At 38.5% G+C, this 20,301-nt stretch overlaps 1 protein-coding gene across 8 annotated transcripts in view; it reads right to left on the bottom strand.

The window, feature by feature from the left end:
* Positions 1-1,912: 1,912 nt before the first annotated feature.
* Positions 1,913-20,301, bottom strand: part of BRDT (bromodomain testis associated) — a 66,808-nt gene continuing 48,419 nt past the window's right edge. For 5 of the 8 annotated variants that reach the window (XM_009212822.3, XM_009212849.2, XM_009212855.2 and 2 more), the window contains 4 exons: positions 17,382-17,482; positions 10,806-11,011; positions 10,126-10,306; positions 1,917-2,132 (listed from right to left, as the gene is read on the bottom strand). In XM_009212822.3, the coding sequence (XP_009211086.1) occupies positions 2,064-2,132; positions 10,126-10,306; positions 10,806-11,011; positions 17,382-17,482 (557 nt within the window). In that variant the 3' untranslated portion in view covers positions 1,917-2,063. Of the gene's footprint in view, positions 2,133-10,125; positions 10,307-10,805; positions 11,012-17,381; positions 17,483-20,301 lie in introns of all 8 variants that reach the window. The other 3 variants (XM_003892186.4, XM_003892187.3, XM_009212841.3) reach the window with 1 other exon arrangement.

The following is a 20,301-nucleotide window of genomic DNA, read 5'->3' as shown; positions in this document are numbered from 1 at the left end:
CCAGGCCCCTTATAGCCTAAGAAGAGGTTAAGTGCCAAGTCGGTTAAACAGAATAACCAAACATAGCTCACTATAATCTTTTATATTATGTAAATAAAATTATATATATATAATCATAGGACAATCTGTACTATTTAGCATAAACTGATTTCTTAATTAAAATGGGTATAGTTGGATAAGAATACACTATCACTTTATTTAGACAGGGTCTCACTCTCATCGTCCAGGCTGGAGTGCAGTGGCATGATTTTGGCTCACTGCAGTCTTGACCTCCTTGGGTTCAAGAGATCCACCCCTGCCCCCTCTGCCCTCCTGACCCACCCCCCTCCGCCCACCAACTGCCAGTAGCTGGGACTACAGGTGCGTGCCACCACGCCCAGCTAATTTTTGTATTATTTTTGTAGAGACAGAGTCTCAACATGTTGCCCAGGCTGGTCTTGAATTCCTAAGCTCAAGCAATCTGTCTGTCTCAGCCTCCCAAAGTGCTGGGATTATAGGCGTGAGCCACCCTAACTGTCACTTTAATTCTGGCTGTGTCATGAAGGTCACATCACCATTTAGTTACTACTTAATCATGTTTTTAAAATGCCTGATTAAAATTTAAAGATAGTTTGAAAATGTATCATATTAATTGTAAAAATAAGTAAAGTCAAGACAACTTTTTCTCTCTCTATAATAAACATACACTTCAAATTTTTACTTTAGATGGTAGCAGAACACTGCCTGAATCATGTTACACTTCAAGAGTTCAAAATCTTAAAATACATTTAAGCTGATACACATGGTTTACACATAATTGCAACTTGAAAATAACAAGAGAAATATTTTACAGAATATTTAAATAAGTCTTATTGTAGTTAAAATATTTTAAACATTCATTGCTATCACATATGCATATTAAGAAATGTCTCGTTTATATAGAAACTTACATACATAGTATTCACTATTAAATATTACAAATAAATATTTTAGTTATTTTGACTCAAATTCAACATCTTTGAAACCATCGGCAATATTTCTTTTTTTTTTTTTTTTTTTTTTTTTGAGACAGGGTCTTACTCTGTTGGTCAAGCTGGATTGAAGTGGCACAAACACAGTTCACTGTAGCCTTGACCTTGTGGGCTCAAGTGATCCTCCTGCTTCAGCCTTCCATGTAGCTGGGACTATGGTGTGTGCCACCATGCCTAATTTTTTTTTTTTTTTTTTTTTTTGTAGAGGCAGGGGTCTCACTCTATCACCCAGGCTGGAGTGCGGTGGTGCAATTTCAGCTCACAGCAACCTCTGCTTCCTGGACTCAAGTGATCTTCCCACCTCAGCTTCCCAAGTAGCTGGGATCACAGGCATGCACCACCACACCCAACTGATTTTTCGTATTTTTTGTAGAGACAAGGTTTCACCATGTTTCCCAGGTCCAAACTCCTGAGCTCAAGAAATCTGCCCACCTTGGTCTCCCAAAGTGCTGGGATTATAGGTGTGAGCCACCACAACTGGCAGTTCCAGCCCATATTTCTTTAAAACTACATTTCAATATAAATTTTTAATATAGAACCAGCTGGGAATCTTATGAAATCTGACATTCAGTGAAACCAAGTATTATTTGTTAGAATCTAAATATTTTTGAAGGCAGACAAGTATTTGTTTTAAAAGTTAAAAACTCAACAGGAACTATGTTTTTTATACACTTTCATATATTCATTATTTTTCACTTATTGAATTACAAAAATCATACTCTTCATTTTTAAACAAGCAGGAACTATCTTGGATTTTCATTGCTTAGTACAGGGCCTATAATACATAGACAATTATTTATAGAATGAATGAATATCTGGGAATTTTGTCCAATTTTTAGGGATCCAAAATTACTAAATTTCCTGTGAATTATGTCATTTGAAAAATAAGCATGTAGCTATTAAAAATGTAAGTGAAAACTGTTTAATCATTTTAGAGCAGTCAAAATACAATATAAGATTGGTATCTTGGTATCTGAAAGCAATCATTTTACCACATGCATTTTGATCTTTTACCATTCATTTTAAGTTGATGGTTAATTTAAAAACTAAGTTTTAATCAAAGTTGTTTTCAAACATTGTCATAATGTCACTTTGAAGGGTCATATCAATGGTACCCGCCATCTGTAGAAAAAGCAGAAAATTTTAAGATTACTTTAAAAATGTATGCCTTTACTAAAACTATACAATAATGATTATGCAACATTTGGGAACAGATCATACAAAATGAAAACTATTCAATAATTTTTTTATTTTTATTTTCTCAGGTTGAACAATAAATTTGTACATAATTATTTTTGTTCAAATACTACCTGATTTGTTAATATATTGTTCATGTAATAAATAAAAAACAAAACCTACAAGAACACTAAGAATAAGTTTGACCCCTCTCCACAAGTAAAAGAGAAAGTTCAATGTTGACAGAGTGGGTAAGAACATGAACTCTGAGAGCACATTGTCTTACTTATAAACCCAACATAATGCCAGACACACAAAATTACTTTTTGAATGAACCAATATCTTTGTTATGCGAGATAACCATAACATGTAATGCTAAAGCTATGGGCTTTCCTTGATTCTGCCACTTACTGTGTAACCTAGTAAGTCTATTCTATGTATAGGCATTTATGAAGAATTAGATTACATGTATAACATTCAGCAAAATGCCATATTAATCACTAAAAAGCTATTTAAAAAATAAGCCAAAGTAGAGAAAAAACTAATTAAGACAAAGGAAACAAATGTCAACTATATTCTGAAGCCTTTTCTAAATCCCCTTATAGGTAGATATTCTTTAGCATCTGAGATGACACCAAATATTAAAGTTCACAAAATTATTTTTAAAAAATAAATCAATAAACAGCAACAGACCAGAGTGGTAGGTAAAAGCACCAATTTGCAATCAGTGGGTTGGCTTCTTGAATGGGAATTAGCATTCTCATTAACTATGTGGGAAAATATTTGGAATTATGATTTACCTACTGAAAGAATATTTGAAAGGTATGTCTGACTCTTACAAACCATATAAATTTCTTTAAATCTGCCTTAGAGACAAAGGAATACTTCTTAAATCTTAATCTAGACTACATTCTTTTTTATCTTTTTTTTTTTTTGAGAGGGAGTCTTGCTGTCGCCCAGGCTGGAGTGCACTGGCGCAATCTCTGCTCACTGCAAGCTCCGCCTCCTGGGTTCACGCCATTCTCCTGCCTCAGCCTCCTGAGTAGCTGGGACGACAGGCGCCCGCCACCACACCTGGCTAATTTTTTTGTATTTTTAATAGAGATGGGGTTTCACCATGTTGGCCAGGATGATCTCGATCTTCTTCTGACCTCGTGATGCGCCCACCTCGGCCTCCCAAAGTGCTGGGATTACAGGTGTGAGCCACCGCACCCAGCCATCTCTTTTTTTTTTTTTTTTGGAAACAGAGTGTCATTTTGTCACCCAGGCTGGAGTGCAGTGGCATGATCTCAGCTCACTGCAACCTCCACCTCCTGGGTTCAAGTGATTCTCTTTCCTCAGCCTCCCGAGGAGCTGGGATTACAGGTGTGTACCGCCATGCCCAGGTGATTTTTGCATTTTTAGTAGAGTCAGGATTTTGCCACATTGGCCAGGCTGGTGTTGAACTCCTGACCTCAAGTGATCCACCTGCCTTGGCCTCCCAAAGTGTGGGATTACAAGGCGCAAGCTACTGCAACTGGCACAGACTACATTCTTTTTTTTTTTTTTTTCTTGAGACAGAGTCTCACTTTGTCACCTAGGCTGGAGTGCAGTGGCATGACCTCAACTCACTGCAACCTCTGCCTCGCAGGTTCAGGTGATTCTCATGTCTTAGCCTCCCAAGTAACTGGGGCTACAGGTGCGCACCACCAAGCCCAACTAATTCTTGTAGTTTTAGTAGAGATGGGGTTTCACTATATTGGCCAGGGTGGTCTCGAACTCCTGACCTCAAGTGATCCACCTGCCTTGGCCTCCCAAAGTGTTGGGATTACAGGCATGAGCCACTGCACCCGGCCCCAGACTACATTCTTAACACCCAGTTTCTAGGATGCCAAATGTCTAGCCCAGATAGTTCCTTAAAGTTCTATTCTAAGCCTCCAATATAGGCATTGGATACGTTGTCCTAGTTTAAATATCATGTGATACTGCTATAAGTATCCAGACATACTGCAAAATTTGTAGAATATGTAATGAAACCTGCTTTTATTTAAAGGTTGTGTGTATTGGCTTATTTTAGATTTTCTTACATCTTGACTAAAATCTGTGCATGTGGAACAATTATCGACAGAGAACTGTACCAATTAACCTTAGATACCATGATTTTTTTTTTTTTTTTTTTTTTTTTTTTATAGATGGAGTTTTGCTCTTGTTGCCCAGGCTGGAGTGCAGTGGCGTGATCTCGGCTCACTGTAACCTCTGCCTCCCAGTTCAAACGATTTTTCTGCCTCAGCCTCCTAAGTAGCTAGGATTACAGGTGCACCACCACGGCTGGCCAATTTTTGTATTTTTAGTAGAGAGGGGGTTTCACCATGTTGGCCAGGCTGTTCTCAAACTCCTAACTTCCCGTGATCTGCCTGCCTCGGCCTCCCAAAGTGTTAAGATTATAGGCGTGAGCCACTGCACCCAGCCAATACCATGATTTTTAATACTAATGCTCCCCATAGCTGACACTATAAGCTGGCTGTTTCTTACCATGTGGTCCTAAACACACTCTTCAACTATTCAAATTTAAGATAAAAAGTTTGGTCAAGGGAACTGGCATGTGGTGAACTTTTGGGAGCTCTGCTAAGTGTCAAGTTGTTATTGCTTTATAGAGTATGGCTCTCTCGATTGGCAGCAAGAGGTTGGGCTGTCAAAAATGATAGCAAATAGATCCAAGGTCAGGTTGTTAGTTATCAAGCTGCTAGATGTAACATCATTAGTCAACTTTCAGTGGGTTCCTAGTCTAGTCATGTTCCAGAAATGTGCTTAGGATACTAGGAAATGTATCAGGTTACCTAGTTGTGTTGTTGGGCTGCAACTAGGGTGCAGTGAAATCACTTGGGGGTAACTTAAGTCAGGCCCTTGTGAGTACCAACAGGAAACATTTTTACATCAGTACAGAAAGACTTTAGGTCAACTGCTAATGAAATTTAACAATGAGTTCCTAAAAACCTCCAAAAAGACAATACCAAAAAGTTTCTATTTAAAATTGAGTTCATTAAAGTTTAAAAGTCAGTTCCTTAGTTGCATTAGCTACATTTCCCATGCTCAAGAGCCCTATGTGGCTACTTCCTAGTATGTTTGAATGGATAAAGCATATTTCTGTCATTGTAGAAAGTTCCATTAAGATTACACTGCTCTAAAGTAAACTTCACCATATGTTAAATCTACAGGACTATTAAATGTGATTTGTTTCTACCTTAGTATTATAAAATATGTGGCTGACAAAACTTTCGTTATTCCCTAGAAAATTACTCTGTACTTTAACCAATACTATAGCTAAAGCCAATGGCTCTTCTCTTCTCAAACTAATGTTCTTATATGCCTTATGAATTTACATGTTTTTCCTAGGATTACAAAAATATCTAGTTCTATGGGACTAACATTGCTAGGGGAAAAAAAAAAAATCTAGCACCCAACAAGGTAATATTCACGACATCTGGTATTTATGATTATCAGTTATGCAAAGCAGAAAAACACTATTCACAAAGAAGAGACTAACCAATCAATTCAAACTGACCCAGAACTGACAAAATACTGGAATTAGCAGAGAAGCACATTAAAACAGTTATTTTAACTGTATTCCATTTTTTCAGAAGTTTAATACAGACGAAAAACAAAAAAACACATACATTTTTAATAAACCCAAATCTCACATCTACAATGTCTGGGATGAAAAATAAAACACTGGGGATTAACAGAAGATTAGATACTGAAGAAAAGACTGGTGAATTTATCCAAAATGAAATTCAAAGGGAAAAAATAATTTTAAAAATTAAAAGAGCAGCCCAGGTGCAGGTGGCTCACGCCTGTAATCCTAACACTTTGGGAGGCAGAGGCAGGCAGATCCCTTAAGGACAGGAGTTTGAGACTAGCCCTGGCCAACATGGTGAAACCCTGTCTCTACTAAAAAAATAAAAACAAAAACAAAATTAGCTGGGCATGGTAGCATGTGCCTGTAGTCCCAGCTACTTGAGAGGCTGTGCCATGAGAATCACTTGAACCTGGGAGGAGGCAGAGGTTGCAGTGAGCCGAAATCACACCACTGCACTGCAGCCTGAGCAACAGAGTGAGATTCAGTCTCAAAAAAAAATAAATAAATAAAAAATAAAAGAGCATTAGTGAGCTATGGGGCAACTTTCAATGGTCTAATACATAAATAACTGGAGTCCTCACAAGGGAGTGAGGGGGGATATTATTTGAATAAATAATGGCCAAAAGCTTTCCAAGCTTGATGAAAACTATAAACACACATCTCAAATAAGCTCAACAAATCACAAGAAACATGAAGAAAACAATTGCTGAAACCCAGTGATTAATATAAATGTTAAAGGCAAGTAGAGGAAAAACATACTATATACAGAAGACCAAAGATAATAGTATTGGATTTCTCAGTGGAAACAATGGAATCAATGAGACAGTGAACAAGTACCTTTAAAGTGCTAAAAGAAAAAACATTAAAGCTCTAAGAGTTCTAAATTCAGCAAAAGTATCTTTCAAAATTGAAGGCAGGGCCAGGCGCAGTGGCTCACACCTGTAATTCTAGCACTCTGGGAGGCAGAGGCAGGCAGACTGCTTGAGCCCAGAAGTTCAAGACCACCCTGGGCCACAGTGAGACTTTGTCTCTACAAAAAAAACAAACAAACCAAAAAAAAACCATCAAAAAAATTAGCTGGCTGTGGTGGTGCATGCCTGTGGTCCCAGCTGCTGCGGGGATTGGGGTAGAAGGATCGCTTGAGCCTGGGAGGTCAAGCCTACAGTGAGCCATGATCATGCTGCTGCACTCCAGCCTGGGCAACAGAGTGAGACTGTATCAAAAAAAAATAAAAGTGGCAAGTTGAAAAACCTGCAAACAAATGTTTATGACAACTTTATTCTTAATTGCCTGCTACCTGGGAGGCTAAGGCAGGAGAATTGCTTGAGCCGGGGAGGTGGAGGTTGCAGTGAGCTGAGACTGCACCATTGCATTACAGGCTGGGCAACAAGAGCAAAATTCCATCTCAAAAATAAATGAATAAATAAATTAAATAAAGAAATGAAAAGCACACGAAGTGGTAACTGCATAAATATAAGATTCTTTCCTTATTATTTAAAACAATTTAAGAGATATTATCAGTATTTAAATAATAGCATAAGGCTGACAGGGGAGGAATGGAAGTAACTATCGTAAAGCTCTCAACACTAAACATGAGGTGGTATAACATAAATTGAGGCCGGGCGCGGTGGCTCAAGCCTGTAATCCCAGCACTTTGGGAGGCCGACGGGCGGATCACGAGGTCAGGAGATCGAGACCATCCTGGCTAACACGGTGAAACCCCGTCTCTATTAAGAAATACAAAAACTAGCCAGACGAGGTGGCGGGCTTCGTAGTCCCAGCTACTCGGGAGGCTGAGGCCGGAGAATGGCGTGAACCCGGGAGGGGGGGTTTGCAGGGGGCTGAGATCCGGCAACTGAACCCCAAGCGGGGAAAAAAGAGGAACCCCCCGCCTAAAAAAAAAAAAAAAAAAAAAAAAAAACATAAATTGAAAGCAGACTGCGATTAAGTTAAAGGTGTATGTTGTAAACCATAAGCAACCACTAAAATAGGAAAACAAAGAGTTACTGATTATGTCAATGAAGGAGATAAAGTGGACTAAAAAATGCTCTGTAGACATAAAGAACGAGATCATGTCTTTTGCAGGAACATGGATGGAGCTGGAGGCTATTATCCTCAGCAAACTGATGCAGGAACAGAAAATCAAATACTGCACGTTCTCACCTATAAGTGGGAGCTGAATGATATGAACTTAGGAACACAAAGAAGGAAACAGCAGACACTGGGGTCTACTTGAGGGTGGAGGTTGGGAGGACAGAGAGGAGCAGCAAAAAAGATAACTATTGGGTACTGGGCTTAATACCTGGGTGAAGAAATAATCTGTACAATGAACCCCTGTTTACCTATGTAACAAACCTTCACATGTACCCCAGAACCTAAAACAAAAGTTAACAACCAAAAAAGCTTAATACAAAAACGGGCAGAAAAAAAAAAAAAAGACAAGAAGAACAGGAACAGAAAACAAATATCAAGATGATGAACTCAAACTTAACGATGTCAATGATTATACCGAATGTAACTAGTCTAAACATGTGATTAAAAGGCAGGGATCTTTGGCTAATGCCTATAATCCTAACACTTTGGGAGGCCAAGGTGGGCAGATTGCCTGAGCTCAGAAGTTTGAGACCAGACTTGGCAACATGGCGAAACCCTGTCTCTACTAAAAATATAAAAAATTAGCTGGGTGTGGTGGCACCGGCCTGTAATCCCAGCTACTCGGGAGGCTGAGGCATGAGAATCGCTTGAACCCAGGAGGCAGAGGTTGCAGTGAGCCAAGATTGCGCCACTGCACTCCAGCCTGGGCGACAAGAGCGAAATTCTGTCTCAAAAAAAAAATAATAATAATAAAATAAAATAAAAATAAAAATAAAAAACAGCCGGGCATGGTGGCTCACATCTGTAATCCTAGCACTTTGGGAGGCCGAGGCAGGCGGATCGCCTGAGGTCAGGAGTTCGAGACCAGCCTGCCTAACATGGTGAAACCCTGTTTCTATTAAAAATACAAAAAATTAGCCAGGCATGGTGGTGTGTGCCTGTAATCCCAGCTACTGGGGACGCTGAGGCAAAAGAATCGCTTGAACCCGGGAGGTGGAAGTTGCAGTGAGTTGAGATTGTACCATTGCACTCCAGCTTGGGCAACAAAAGTGAAACTTCGTCTCAATAAAAACAAACAAACAAAAGCAAGCTCCCATTACATGTTGCCTACAAGAAACTCACTTTAAATAATTTTAAAAAACACAAAATAGGTTAAAAGTAAAATGATAGAAGGAATTTTACTATGCCAACACTAGTCATAAAAAGGTGAAGTGCCTATTTTAAATTTCAGTGTAATTTTCAGAGTAATTATTACCAGAAGTAAAGATCATTTCATAATGAAAAAGAAGACAAACCAACTTGGCCCGATTAACACCCTATCCAACAGCAATAAAATACACATTCTTCATGTGCACACAGAATATTTACCAAAGTAGACCATAAGCCAAGCCATAAAATAACTCTCAGTAAATTTCAAACAGTTCAATCAGATGTGTGTACGACCACAATGGAATTAAATTAGAAATCACTAACAGAAATCACTAGAATCAGAAAATTCCCAAATATCTGGAAACGAAACACTTCTGAAACAATCCATGAATAAAAGAAGGAATCAACTCTGGCTTTTAAAGTATTATTTTCTGCATATTAGGACTCCTAAGTGAAAGTCAGTTTCTTAATCTAGCAGTCAACTGAAGAAATGCTGACCTGGAACAGATGGCATATCTTCTGGCCACAATTCATAGGTGGTTTACAGATTTCAAACGGTAATAATAGTAAGTGATAAATCCCTTCACCTAGTGCTAGGCATTTTCCTATGTGCTTAATACATGCTCATTCATTTCACCTTCACAATAGGTATTATCATTCCCACCTTAGGGGTTAGATAATTGCCAAGGTCTACGAGTCTGGTAAATAGGCAGACCATCTTTTTTTTTTTTTTTTTTAAGAGCACGATGTTGCTGTCACCTACACTGGAGTGTAGTGGTGTGATCATAGCTCCCTACAGCCTCTAACTCCTGGCCTCAAAAGATCCTCCTGCCTCCAAAACCATCATTTTAACTCAGGTAGTCTAGTACTTCCAGGATCAATACTCTATTATGGCATTGCCTCCTTTGGCTATGAAATTTTTTATTTTAAGCTTTAATTTTAGAACCTGATCCTCACTAAAGAGGTAAGTCTACTGTCACTGAAAAGTTACCCCAAATGCATCCTTGAACATACAAAAGACAGTGCTCTGTTCAATCTTTCCCTTGTTAAATTAGATTTAGTAAACTAAAATTCACTTACTGCTTCTCTCCTCCTCCTCTCTTGTTCTTTCTCCCTTGCTAAATTACGGTCTTTGAGAAGCCAGAGTTTGGATTTATCTTGAGCTTCCAACGACTGCTGATGTTCTTTCTGCTCTTCTCCAGAGCACTTGTTTTGTATTTTATTTGAAAAAGATTCTACAGTCAATCCATTCCCAAGATCCCTTAAAGAAAAAAAGTATAGCTCAAAGTAGGTTTCAAGTTCCTTAAAAGTATTACAAAAATATGTTATTAAATGACAAATATAAAGCCATATATTAGACAACCATTTTCATGTTATAACATTATTTTAAGCTTTATTTTTGATGCATCAAATTATACATAGGTTAATCTATATTAATAAATAAATGGTTTTAGAAAACTGACCAAGATGAACCACTATCTTCTTACACATACACTAGAAAAACTTTAATAAGACATTTCTGTAAAATAATGACTATATAATTTAGTAATTAGTATCTTTAGCTTAATCCCTTATTTGTCTTCAAAAGAGATACCACCACTTAGAAAAAGTATCAATAAAAATGTACTTTTTGCAATTACAATTTGCTTTGTGTTCTACTAAATAGTTGAATCATAGCCACTTAACAAATAAGAAATTTAATATATTTAAAATACATTCTATATCTCCCAAAGCCTCCTTTAATCCAGTAAATTACAGACCTCTGGTTTTCTTGCGATACTTTTGGTTCCTTTGTATTTTGTTCCAAATGCTTCCGTATGAGTTCCTGTGTCCGAGCTTTTACTTCCTTTTCTATGGCTGCTTTTCTAAATTGGTTGAAGAGCTCATCTGAGGATTTCATGACACCTGATGGTTTCACGGATTTGCCCAAACTTTTCCATGAATCTGCATTCTTAATCTTTATATCCTAAAACAAATATTTGGTTCAGTCTACGTCTACAGATGTTAACCAAATTTTAGAAGAAAATATTTTTTGATACAGCAATAAATTTAATGAAGATTCTAAAGGCCTTCATGTACTTTTACTAAAGTTAAAGGTTGCTAAAGTCAGAAAAAAAATACAAAAACATAATAGATCATCTAAACTCAATTATTAATCTGAGACCAAATTAAAGTAGCATGCTTGCCAATTATTTTAAGACATATATATTAACTGTATAATTTGCAGAAAGCATAAAAATAAATAAATCCGTCAGTGTAATCAAGATACTTATCATCTGATAGGGAAAGTAAGGCAAATGCTCAAAGGATTAATAAGAGGCAAAGTAAGATCATACCCTAAAAATGCCATGCAGTTTGTTGAGAGCCCTCTGACACATATATATTTTTTCTTTTGGTGGTTAAGAAGAAAAAACGTAAGTGATGTGACTGCTCTTCTTAAACAAGATACACCATGGTTGAGATTAGTGCTGCCCATCAGAAATATATGTAATTTAATGTTTGCTAATAGCCACATTTTAAAAATGTAAGTAAATTTAATATATTTATTTAACCAAATATACCCAAAGCATTATTTCTACATGTAATCAATATAAAAGACATAAGATATTTTTCCTTACTAAGTCATCCCAATTATTACATTTGCAAGACATTTCAATTCAAATGCTAAATTCCTACTAAAAACAATTGATCTGTAGATTTCATAAAATTCACAGTTGAAAAACTAGTTATGTATAGTCAAACTGTTCCAAACACATCTAAGTCTTCCGAAACTGAATTGTGTCCATTTTAAATTTTAATTAAAAGACAAATTTTAAAACTTAGTTCCTTTAGCTACATGTCAAGGGCTCAATTAGCCACATATGACCAGAGGCTACCATATTAGATAAGCACAAGTCTAGATGGCCCTTTCTAACAGTTAACCTGTCCATCTATAATAAGGGAAGAGGGCTGTGCAATACTAAAACATCCTCTGAGTTTCTAAAAATAATTATCTCCTTAATAATTATGCTTGATTGCACTTTTGATATATTTCCATGAAATATGGGGAGAAAACTTGTCTAGGGTCCCATATAAGGCAAAAGAAAATGTATGACTAGATACATTTATAGGTCTTTCATTTCTGTGCTGAAGTAATGGAGTAAAAACATCCCTCCCTGACCCCAACACAAGGACCTTTACCAATCACCAATGATCAGCCAGTTGTGCTTTCCTATAAGTTGTCAATAAAACCTGTTTCTGCCTCTACCTATGGAATGGGTTAATTACTAGTTCTACGACTCACTCAACTAAAGCATCTCACCTTCCAACAGAGATTTGAAACAGAACAGGTAATATCTGGTAGTACAGTCATCCCTTGGTATCCACAGGGAATTGGTTCCAGGACCTTCCACAGATACCAAAATCCATAGGTGCTCAAGTCCCTGATATAAAATGATACAGTATTTGCACATAACCTGTGCATATCTTCTCATACACTTTAAATCCTCTCTGGGCTACTTATAATACCTAACACAAATGTAAACAGTTGTTATACTCTATTGTCTGGGGGAATAATGACAAGAAAAAAAGACTGTACATGTTCAGTATGGATCCAATTTTTTCCCCAAATATTTTCAATCCTTGGTTGAATCCACAGATACAGAACCCACAAGTACCAAGGGCTGACTGTATATTTAATAGAGAATAAAGGAAGGATGAAACCCTGGTCTCTGGCTCTGTGTCCTGAAATAATTATTTTACTGCAATGAAATTTTGACAGACCCCAAGTCAGGGAAGTTCATGTGTGGAGCTTTTCAGGTATTACCAAGAATGAGAAGACTTTTGACAAGCAGAGATGAGGATGGAAAGCATTCCTCATGGAAAAAAGCACATAGTCAAAGGTCTTGCTAGGTTTATCTGGAGAGAAATGAGTAGTTCAGTTTCAATTAATTACAAGACACATTAGTTAAGACTGAGAAGTTAGCTTGGGGTCACAACACAGAGGTGCTTACTTTTCATTCTGGTGGCAGAAGTTGGAAACCACTAAAGCTTTCACACAGATAAGTAATTTAATCACAACAGTACATCAAGAGGACTAATATAAAAATATTAAAAGTAGAATAGGCTGGGCACAGTGGTTCATGCCCATAATCCTAACACTTTAAGAGGCCAGGGCAGGTAAATCACTTGAGTTCAGGAGTTCAGGTAAATCACATAGGTAATATGGCAAAACCCTGCCTCTACAAAATATTAAAAATTAACAGGGTGTAGGCTGGGCACAGTAGCTCATGCCTGTAATCCCAGCACTTTGGGAGGCCAAGACGGGTGGATCACGAGGTCAGGAGATCAAGACCATCCTGGCTAACACGGTGAAACCCCGTCTCTAGTAAAAATACAAAAAATTAGCCGGGTACGGTGGTGGGCGCCTGTAGTCCCAGCTACTCAGAGTCTGGGCAACAGAGGGAGACTCCATCTCAATTAAAAAAAACAAAAAAACAAAAAAACAAAAAAACCCGGGTATGGTGGTGTGCACCTGTAGTCCCAGCTACTCAGGAGGCTGAGGTGGGAGGATCACTTGAGCCTGGGAGGTCGGGGCTGCAGTAAGCCGTGATTATGCCACTACACATCAGCCTGGGTGATAGAACGAGACCCTGTCTCAAAAAACAAAACAAAATAAAACAGTGAATGGATTATAACAAGGAAAGCCTCAACTAAGTCAGACCAGAACCACTTAGGAATGTTAAAAGAGCTCAGATTTAGGCAATAAGGCCTGGTCTCTGTGATGCTAAGGGAAAAGAAGATACCTTTAGGCCTGGTGCGGTGGCTCACGCTTGTAATCCCAGCACTTTGGGAAGCCGAGGCAGACAGATTACTTGAGGTCAGGAGTTCGAGACCAGCCTGGCCAACACGGTGAAACTCCATCTCTACTAAAAATACAAAAATTAGCTAGGCACAGTGGTGCTAGCCTGTATCCCCAGCTACTCAGGAGGCTGAGGCAGGAGAATCGCTTGAACCTAGGAGGTGGAGGTTGCAGTGAGCCAAGATCACATCACTGCACTCCAGCCTGGGTGACAGAGCAAGACTCTATCTCAAAAAGAAAAAAATAAATTAAAAAATAAAAACAAAAAAAGAAGATCTCTTTAAAGGTAAAACCCAAAGAATTTAGCACCTCTTTAGTTGTAGAGAACTGAGAAGTTGTCAAAAATGATAAAACTTATGAGAGATCATATACATGAAGTATATACGAGTCATCTACATAGAGACTGTAACTGAAATCTCCACAGTGGACATTCAATCAGAAAAGAATAGTAGTAGGCCCTGGTTTCACACCTTATGAAGACTTTGGGAGGGATGCAGTTATTTAGAGGTCACTGGCCCCTCTGGGGCAGGGATGCAAATTATAGGCATATGGGAGCACCTAGATGCTAAGTAAAATAAAGACTGACTCTCAACTGGGGGTGATTTTGCCCCTTATCTCCCCGAAGTGGGATATTTGGCTATGTTAATAGACAATTTTGGTTTCAAATGCAGGTGGAGGAAAGGGCACTACTAGCAACTAGCAGGTAGCAGTTAGGGTTCCTGTTAATCAGCCTACAATACACACAGGCCCACCACCAAGAAAAATTTACCCAGCCTAAAATGTTAATAGTGCTATGGTTGAGAAACTCTAAGATCTGAACAGATAGTGAGAAAATAAGACAAAAAGGAATAATGGATAGAGGCTATAGGAGCAGGAGAGCTCCATAGTAAACATGTTGAATGAAAGGGAATTAAGAACAGAGACAGATGGGTTAGACGTGGTGAGAAGGGATACCTTTTCCTGAGAAAGAGGTAAGAGAAGGATGACAAAGCTAAGGGTTCTGCTTAGTAGATGAGAAGTTGAAAGTCTACTGAGTGCAGCAAACCACCATGGCACACGTTTCCCTATGTAACAAACCTGTACATCCTGCACATGTACCCCAGAACTTAAAAATATATATATATATTTTTAAAAGTCTACTGAAATGACTAGGTTTAATTCCAGCTCTTACATGGGCAAGATGCTTGGGCCATCTGGGGTGCAATTTATTCATAAAGACTTTCTTGAAGATTTCTTTTAGCACCAAAATTCCGTAGCCTTTTTTTTTTTTTTTTAGATGTTAAAGAGGTGGGTCTTGCTTTTTCACTCAGGCTGGAGTGCAGTGGCAAAATCATAGCTCATTGCAGCCTCAAACTCTTCGGTTCAAGCAATCCTCCTGCCTCAGCCTCCTGAGTAGCTGGGATTACAGGTATGTGCAACTGCACCTGGGCCCAACCTCTCTTTTCAGTAAGTGTTAACACTGCTTAAAATGAGGGAACGAGGGTGGGAAATGTCAAGAATGTAAACAGTTTGCTTGATCTTCTGTTTTGAAGAGAGCCAACTACACAATCCCATTTCTTCTTAAACTTTTACTCCAACATTTTAGTGACTTACACCTGTAGCACAAACTTGAATGGTGTAACATAGACTTGATGCTTTGGTGCTTATTTTTGCTGTAACCTCTTCGTCCTGTTGGGCATTTTATTGTTTTGAAACTTTATTTTGGGCCAGTCAAAATTATAAAGTTTTGTTAAATTAGAAACAAAAAGTATAGTACATAATGAACCAAATGTTTAAGAAAATCTATTTTAAGAAAAATAGAGGTCTCCCCTATGTTGCTCAGGCTGGGCACAGGGGTTCATGCCTATAATCCTAGTGCTTTGGGAGGCCAAGGTGGGAGGACTGCTTGAGCCCCAGGAGTTTGAAACCAGCCTGAGCAACATAAGGGAGACCTCATCTCTACAAAAAATTTAAAAACAAAACAAAAACTCTGCAACATGATTCTTCGCATCTTAAAGGGGATGGAGGGGCCCGGCAAGGTAGCTCACGCCTGTAATCCCAGCACTTCGGGAGGCCGAGGCCGGTGGATCACGAGGTCAGAAGTTCGAGACCAGCCTGACCAACATGGTGAAACCCCGTCTCTACTAAAAATGCAAAAATTAGCCGGGCGTGGAGGCGCGCACCTGTAATCCCAGCTACTTGGGAGGCTGCGGCAGGAGAATCACTTGAACCCAGGAGGCAGAGGTTACAGTGAGCAGAGATCGGGCCACTGCACTCCAGCCGGGGTGACAGGGAGAGACTCTGTCTCAAAAAAAAAAAAAAAAAAAAAAAAAAAGGGGGCGGATGGATGGAGGACACTTCTGTTGTTAAGTAAAACAAAATACAATAAAATACAAAATTAATTAATGTTGGTTGTCAGAAAAGTCACTTTTGAATAGTTCTTATCCATACTTATCAATAACAAAACATCCACACTAAACATTGCCAGTCTTTAATGATAATAATTATGAGCAGAGAATTATGTAAAAGAATCAAAGATGCTAAGAAAGCACAAGGGCCAAAGCAGTTTGATCCTCATGGTGAAATGGTTTCCTAAGTGTCCCCAGACAACAATCTTAAACACTAAGGCTAAGATTTGTCCTCTAAAGTACTTGTAAGAAAAAGGTAAGAAGTAGGGGGTAATGGAACAGAGGGAGGGAGGGGGAGAGAGACAGAATATACAAATATATTCCTTTCATAGTCTCTGAAAACACCTTGAACAGTACTTTATGTATCTTAATGTATCCCAATCATCTAGAATATTTGTTGAAAGAATGATATCAGTATATAATTTGAAGATTAAGTAGGCATAATACTCCATTAGGAAATCCCTTGGACTTCTTAGATATCCCTAGAATAGATTCTAATAGATGGTTTTATGACATGCTTTAAAATTGGGATTGCTGGCAAATAAATATCAACATTATAGAACTTTCAGTTAAACACAAACAAGGGGGCTAAGTGCAACGGCTCATGCCTGTAATCCCAACACTTTGAGAGGTCAAGGTGAGTGGATCACCTAAGATCAGGAGTTCGAGACCAACCTGGCCAACATGGCGAAACACCATCTCCAATAAAAATACAAAAATTAGCCGGGCATGGTGGTACACACCTGCAATCCCAGCTACTCGGGAGGCTGAGGCATGAGAATCGCTTGAACCTGGGAGGCAGAGGTTGCAGTGAGCTGAGATTGTGCCATTGCACTCCAGCCTAGGTGACAGAGTGAGACTCCGTCTCAAAAAACAAACAAACAAACAAAAATACAAACAAGAGGACCAATGATAGGTAGGTAGGTGGATAGGGGAAGGATGTTGCTCATGAGTACTTTTCTTAAAAATTACATAGGCAAAAATTAGGCTTAGAGATCCAACATTTCATTTAAGTCAGGGCTTTTAAATACCTCTTGTACCACTTCCAAACCCAATTTCAAATCCTTTCAAGATTTGTTAGGAAAAAAAAAAAAAAACATTACTTTTACCTTCTGCACAGGAGCTTGACATTCAGATTCTAACATCGTTGTGTCATTATCACCAGATGGATGCATCACAGTTACGCCATTTGAGAGCTGTTCAGAATCACCTGGATGCACACATTTTTAGAATAGTATAATTAAAATATTTCATCCTACTCAACCAGAATTTGATTTTATTTTTCCTTTCAGGTCAGACACTATGAAAACAAAGAGACTAATTTTTTGATGCATCATTTAACTTTGGAATATTCTTAGTTAGGGACCTGTTATACTGTAAAATATTTCTCATTTGAAAGTTACCACCTTGTTCTCTTTTTGTTATTTTTGCTTATTCTGGTCACCATGAAGTATAGCTGACATCATACTCACATACCAAAACCTATTTTATTTGACCCCATGCTATAGCAGCTCTCCAGTGTACAGAGTGACCTCAGCTCCAGATGTTTTTTTTGTTGTTTTTTTTTTTTTTGAGAGAGAGGTCTTGCTTTGATGCCCCAGGCTAGAGTACAATGGCGCAATCTTGGCTCACTGCAACCTCCACCTCCCTTCTCTGCTTCCTGTCAGTGATGATTTACAAAGGAGAAAAAGTATGTATGGTAAGTGAAATTCTAAAGTGACCCTCAATTTGCTGACCCTAAGTTGGTAAGTGGTGATAGTGCCATTATTAAGAATTAAAGAGGAAGGATTAAATTCTGGGGACCAGGCTGGGTGCAATGGCTCAGGCCTGCAATCCAGCACTTTGGGAGGCCAAGGCGGGAGGATTCCTTAAGCCCAGAAGTTTGAGATTAGCCATGGTGAGACTCCATCTCTACCAAACAAAACAAAACAAACAAACAAAAACTTAGCTGGGCATGGTGGCACATATTTGAGGTCCCAGCTACTTTGAGAGGCTGAGGTAGGAGGATGGCTTCAGCCCAGGAAGTCAAGGCTGCAATGAGCCATGTTTGCGCCACTGTATTCCAGCCTGAGCAACAGAGGAAGACTGTCTCAAAAAAATAAATAAAATCTGGGGACTAAAAGGGGGAATTCAGTTTTTACATGGCTGTGTGTGGAATGCTTATGTGATGTTTAAGCAAAGACATTTAGTAGAGTTGTATAAACATGCCTGGGGCCTGGATACATTTGAACTGTAAAAATGAGACTAGAAGTCATGGATGCCAAAGATCACTCAAGTATACAGCACTGCTTCCAACCTTTTCCACGTCATGATATATAGAAAATGATCAATGTATGGCCACCTGCACAAATGGGAAGGCTGCTCCCAGCTCATTGCTATAAGCTGAGGGGACATTCATTCAGTAAGACTGTGCTTTGAAACATGGTTGGGTAATTCTGGAGTAGATGAAAAAAACATATAAGAGGCTTAAGGATGCGACTTAGACAATTATCAACATCTAAAGGGAGGCAGATAAAGAGAGATCTGTAAGGAACAGAGAGATAGGATGGTTAAGAGAGGTGTCATAAAAGCCTAGGAAGTATGTCAAGGGTCCAACTCCCTGAAAAATATTTTTACATAAATGACGCTGTGACACCTCAAAACACTACAAAACTAATCTTTCCTCAGAAGCCTATTCTTCATCTGTGTCCCAGGTCTGTCAACCTGGACTGTATCCAGCCAGTATCCTGTGAGCCACCAAAGCTTATATCCCTGGGTTATTAACCCAGCACGTTTTCATATTTTGCAGACCTGCCCATTCTACTCTTCTAATTTAACTTTCCCCTTTTCTTTCCTTCTATCACTTTATGTCATTTTTTCCCTACTACTGCAACAGCCCAGCTGGTCTCCTTTTCTCTAGTCTCTATATTCTTTCCTTCAACTCACCTAAATAATATTGGCAAATAAATCACCCAGAGGCACAACTTCACTCAAAAAGCCTTCACTACCTCCCCACTGACTATACTATTATAATTAAGTACAAAGTATCTGGACTTAAAGGGTTAAATGATCTAAACCTGGTCTACCTTTCTAATTTTCCACATTCCTGTTTAATCCAACCAAATCTTTAATCACATGGAATTATGAGTTGCCTAAATACCTTCACATTCATGTTGCTTCCTCCATCCAAATGCCTTTCCATACTAAATATACATAGGTAAGCCTTATTTTTTTCTGCAATATCCAGCTCAAATGATACTCATTCTGTAAAATACGTATCTGCCAAACAGATCAGGTGATTCTGCCTTCTTTACTTCCTTAAAGTTCACTTTAGCTTCTCTCAGGGCACATTATTTTTACTTTATATACCAGTTGTTCATGTCTCCTATGAGACAGCAAACTCCTGGATTTACTTTTTCATTTGCAATTATGAATTCATGTTTATATAACAACCTAAATATTTTAAAGACTCAATATAATTTAGTGAAGTTTAAAAAAAATTTTTTTTATTATACTTTAAGTTCTGGGATACATGTACAGAACGTGCAGGTTTATTACATAGGTATACACGTGCCATGGTGGTTTGCTGTACCCATCAACCCGTCATCTACATTAGGTATTTCTCCTAATGCTATTCCTCCCCTAGCCCCCCACAGGCCCCAGTGTGTGATGTTCCCCTCCCTGTGTCCATGTGCTCTCAGTGTTCAACTCCCACTTAGGAGTGAGAACATGCAGTGTTTGGTTTTCTGTTCTTGTGTTAGTTTGCTGAGAATAATGGTTTTCAGCTTCATTCATGTCCCTGCAAAGGACATGAATTCATCTTTTTTATGGCTGCAATTTAGTGAAGTTTTTATGAGAAAGGGAAAGGGTAAACTATAAGGATAAGGGTAGTAATCTTTTATGGCTAAAAGCTTCAACTTATAAGGAAAAAAAATTCAACATCGTCCATTTCATGTGGAGATCGTATGTGGGCAGGTGTGATGAAAACCAGTAACACTTAAAAATTCACTTTTTAATATTTTACGTACTCTAACATTTTGTCAAACTATT

This window comes from Papio anubis, chromosome 1, assembly GCF_008728515.1.
Source record: "Papio anubis isolate 15944 chromosome 1, Panubis1.0, whole genome shotgun sequence".
NCBI classification, from domain to species: domain Eukaryota; kingdom Metazoa; phylum Chordata; class Mammalia; order Primates; family Cercopithecidae; genus Papio; species Papio anubis.
The sequence above is the reverse complement of the archived record's forward strand: the minus strand, read 5'-3'. Positions and strand labels throughout refer to the sequence as shown.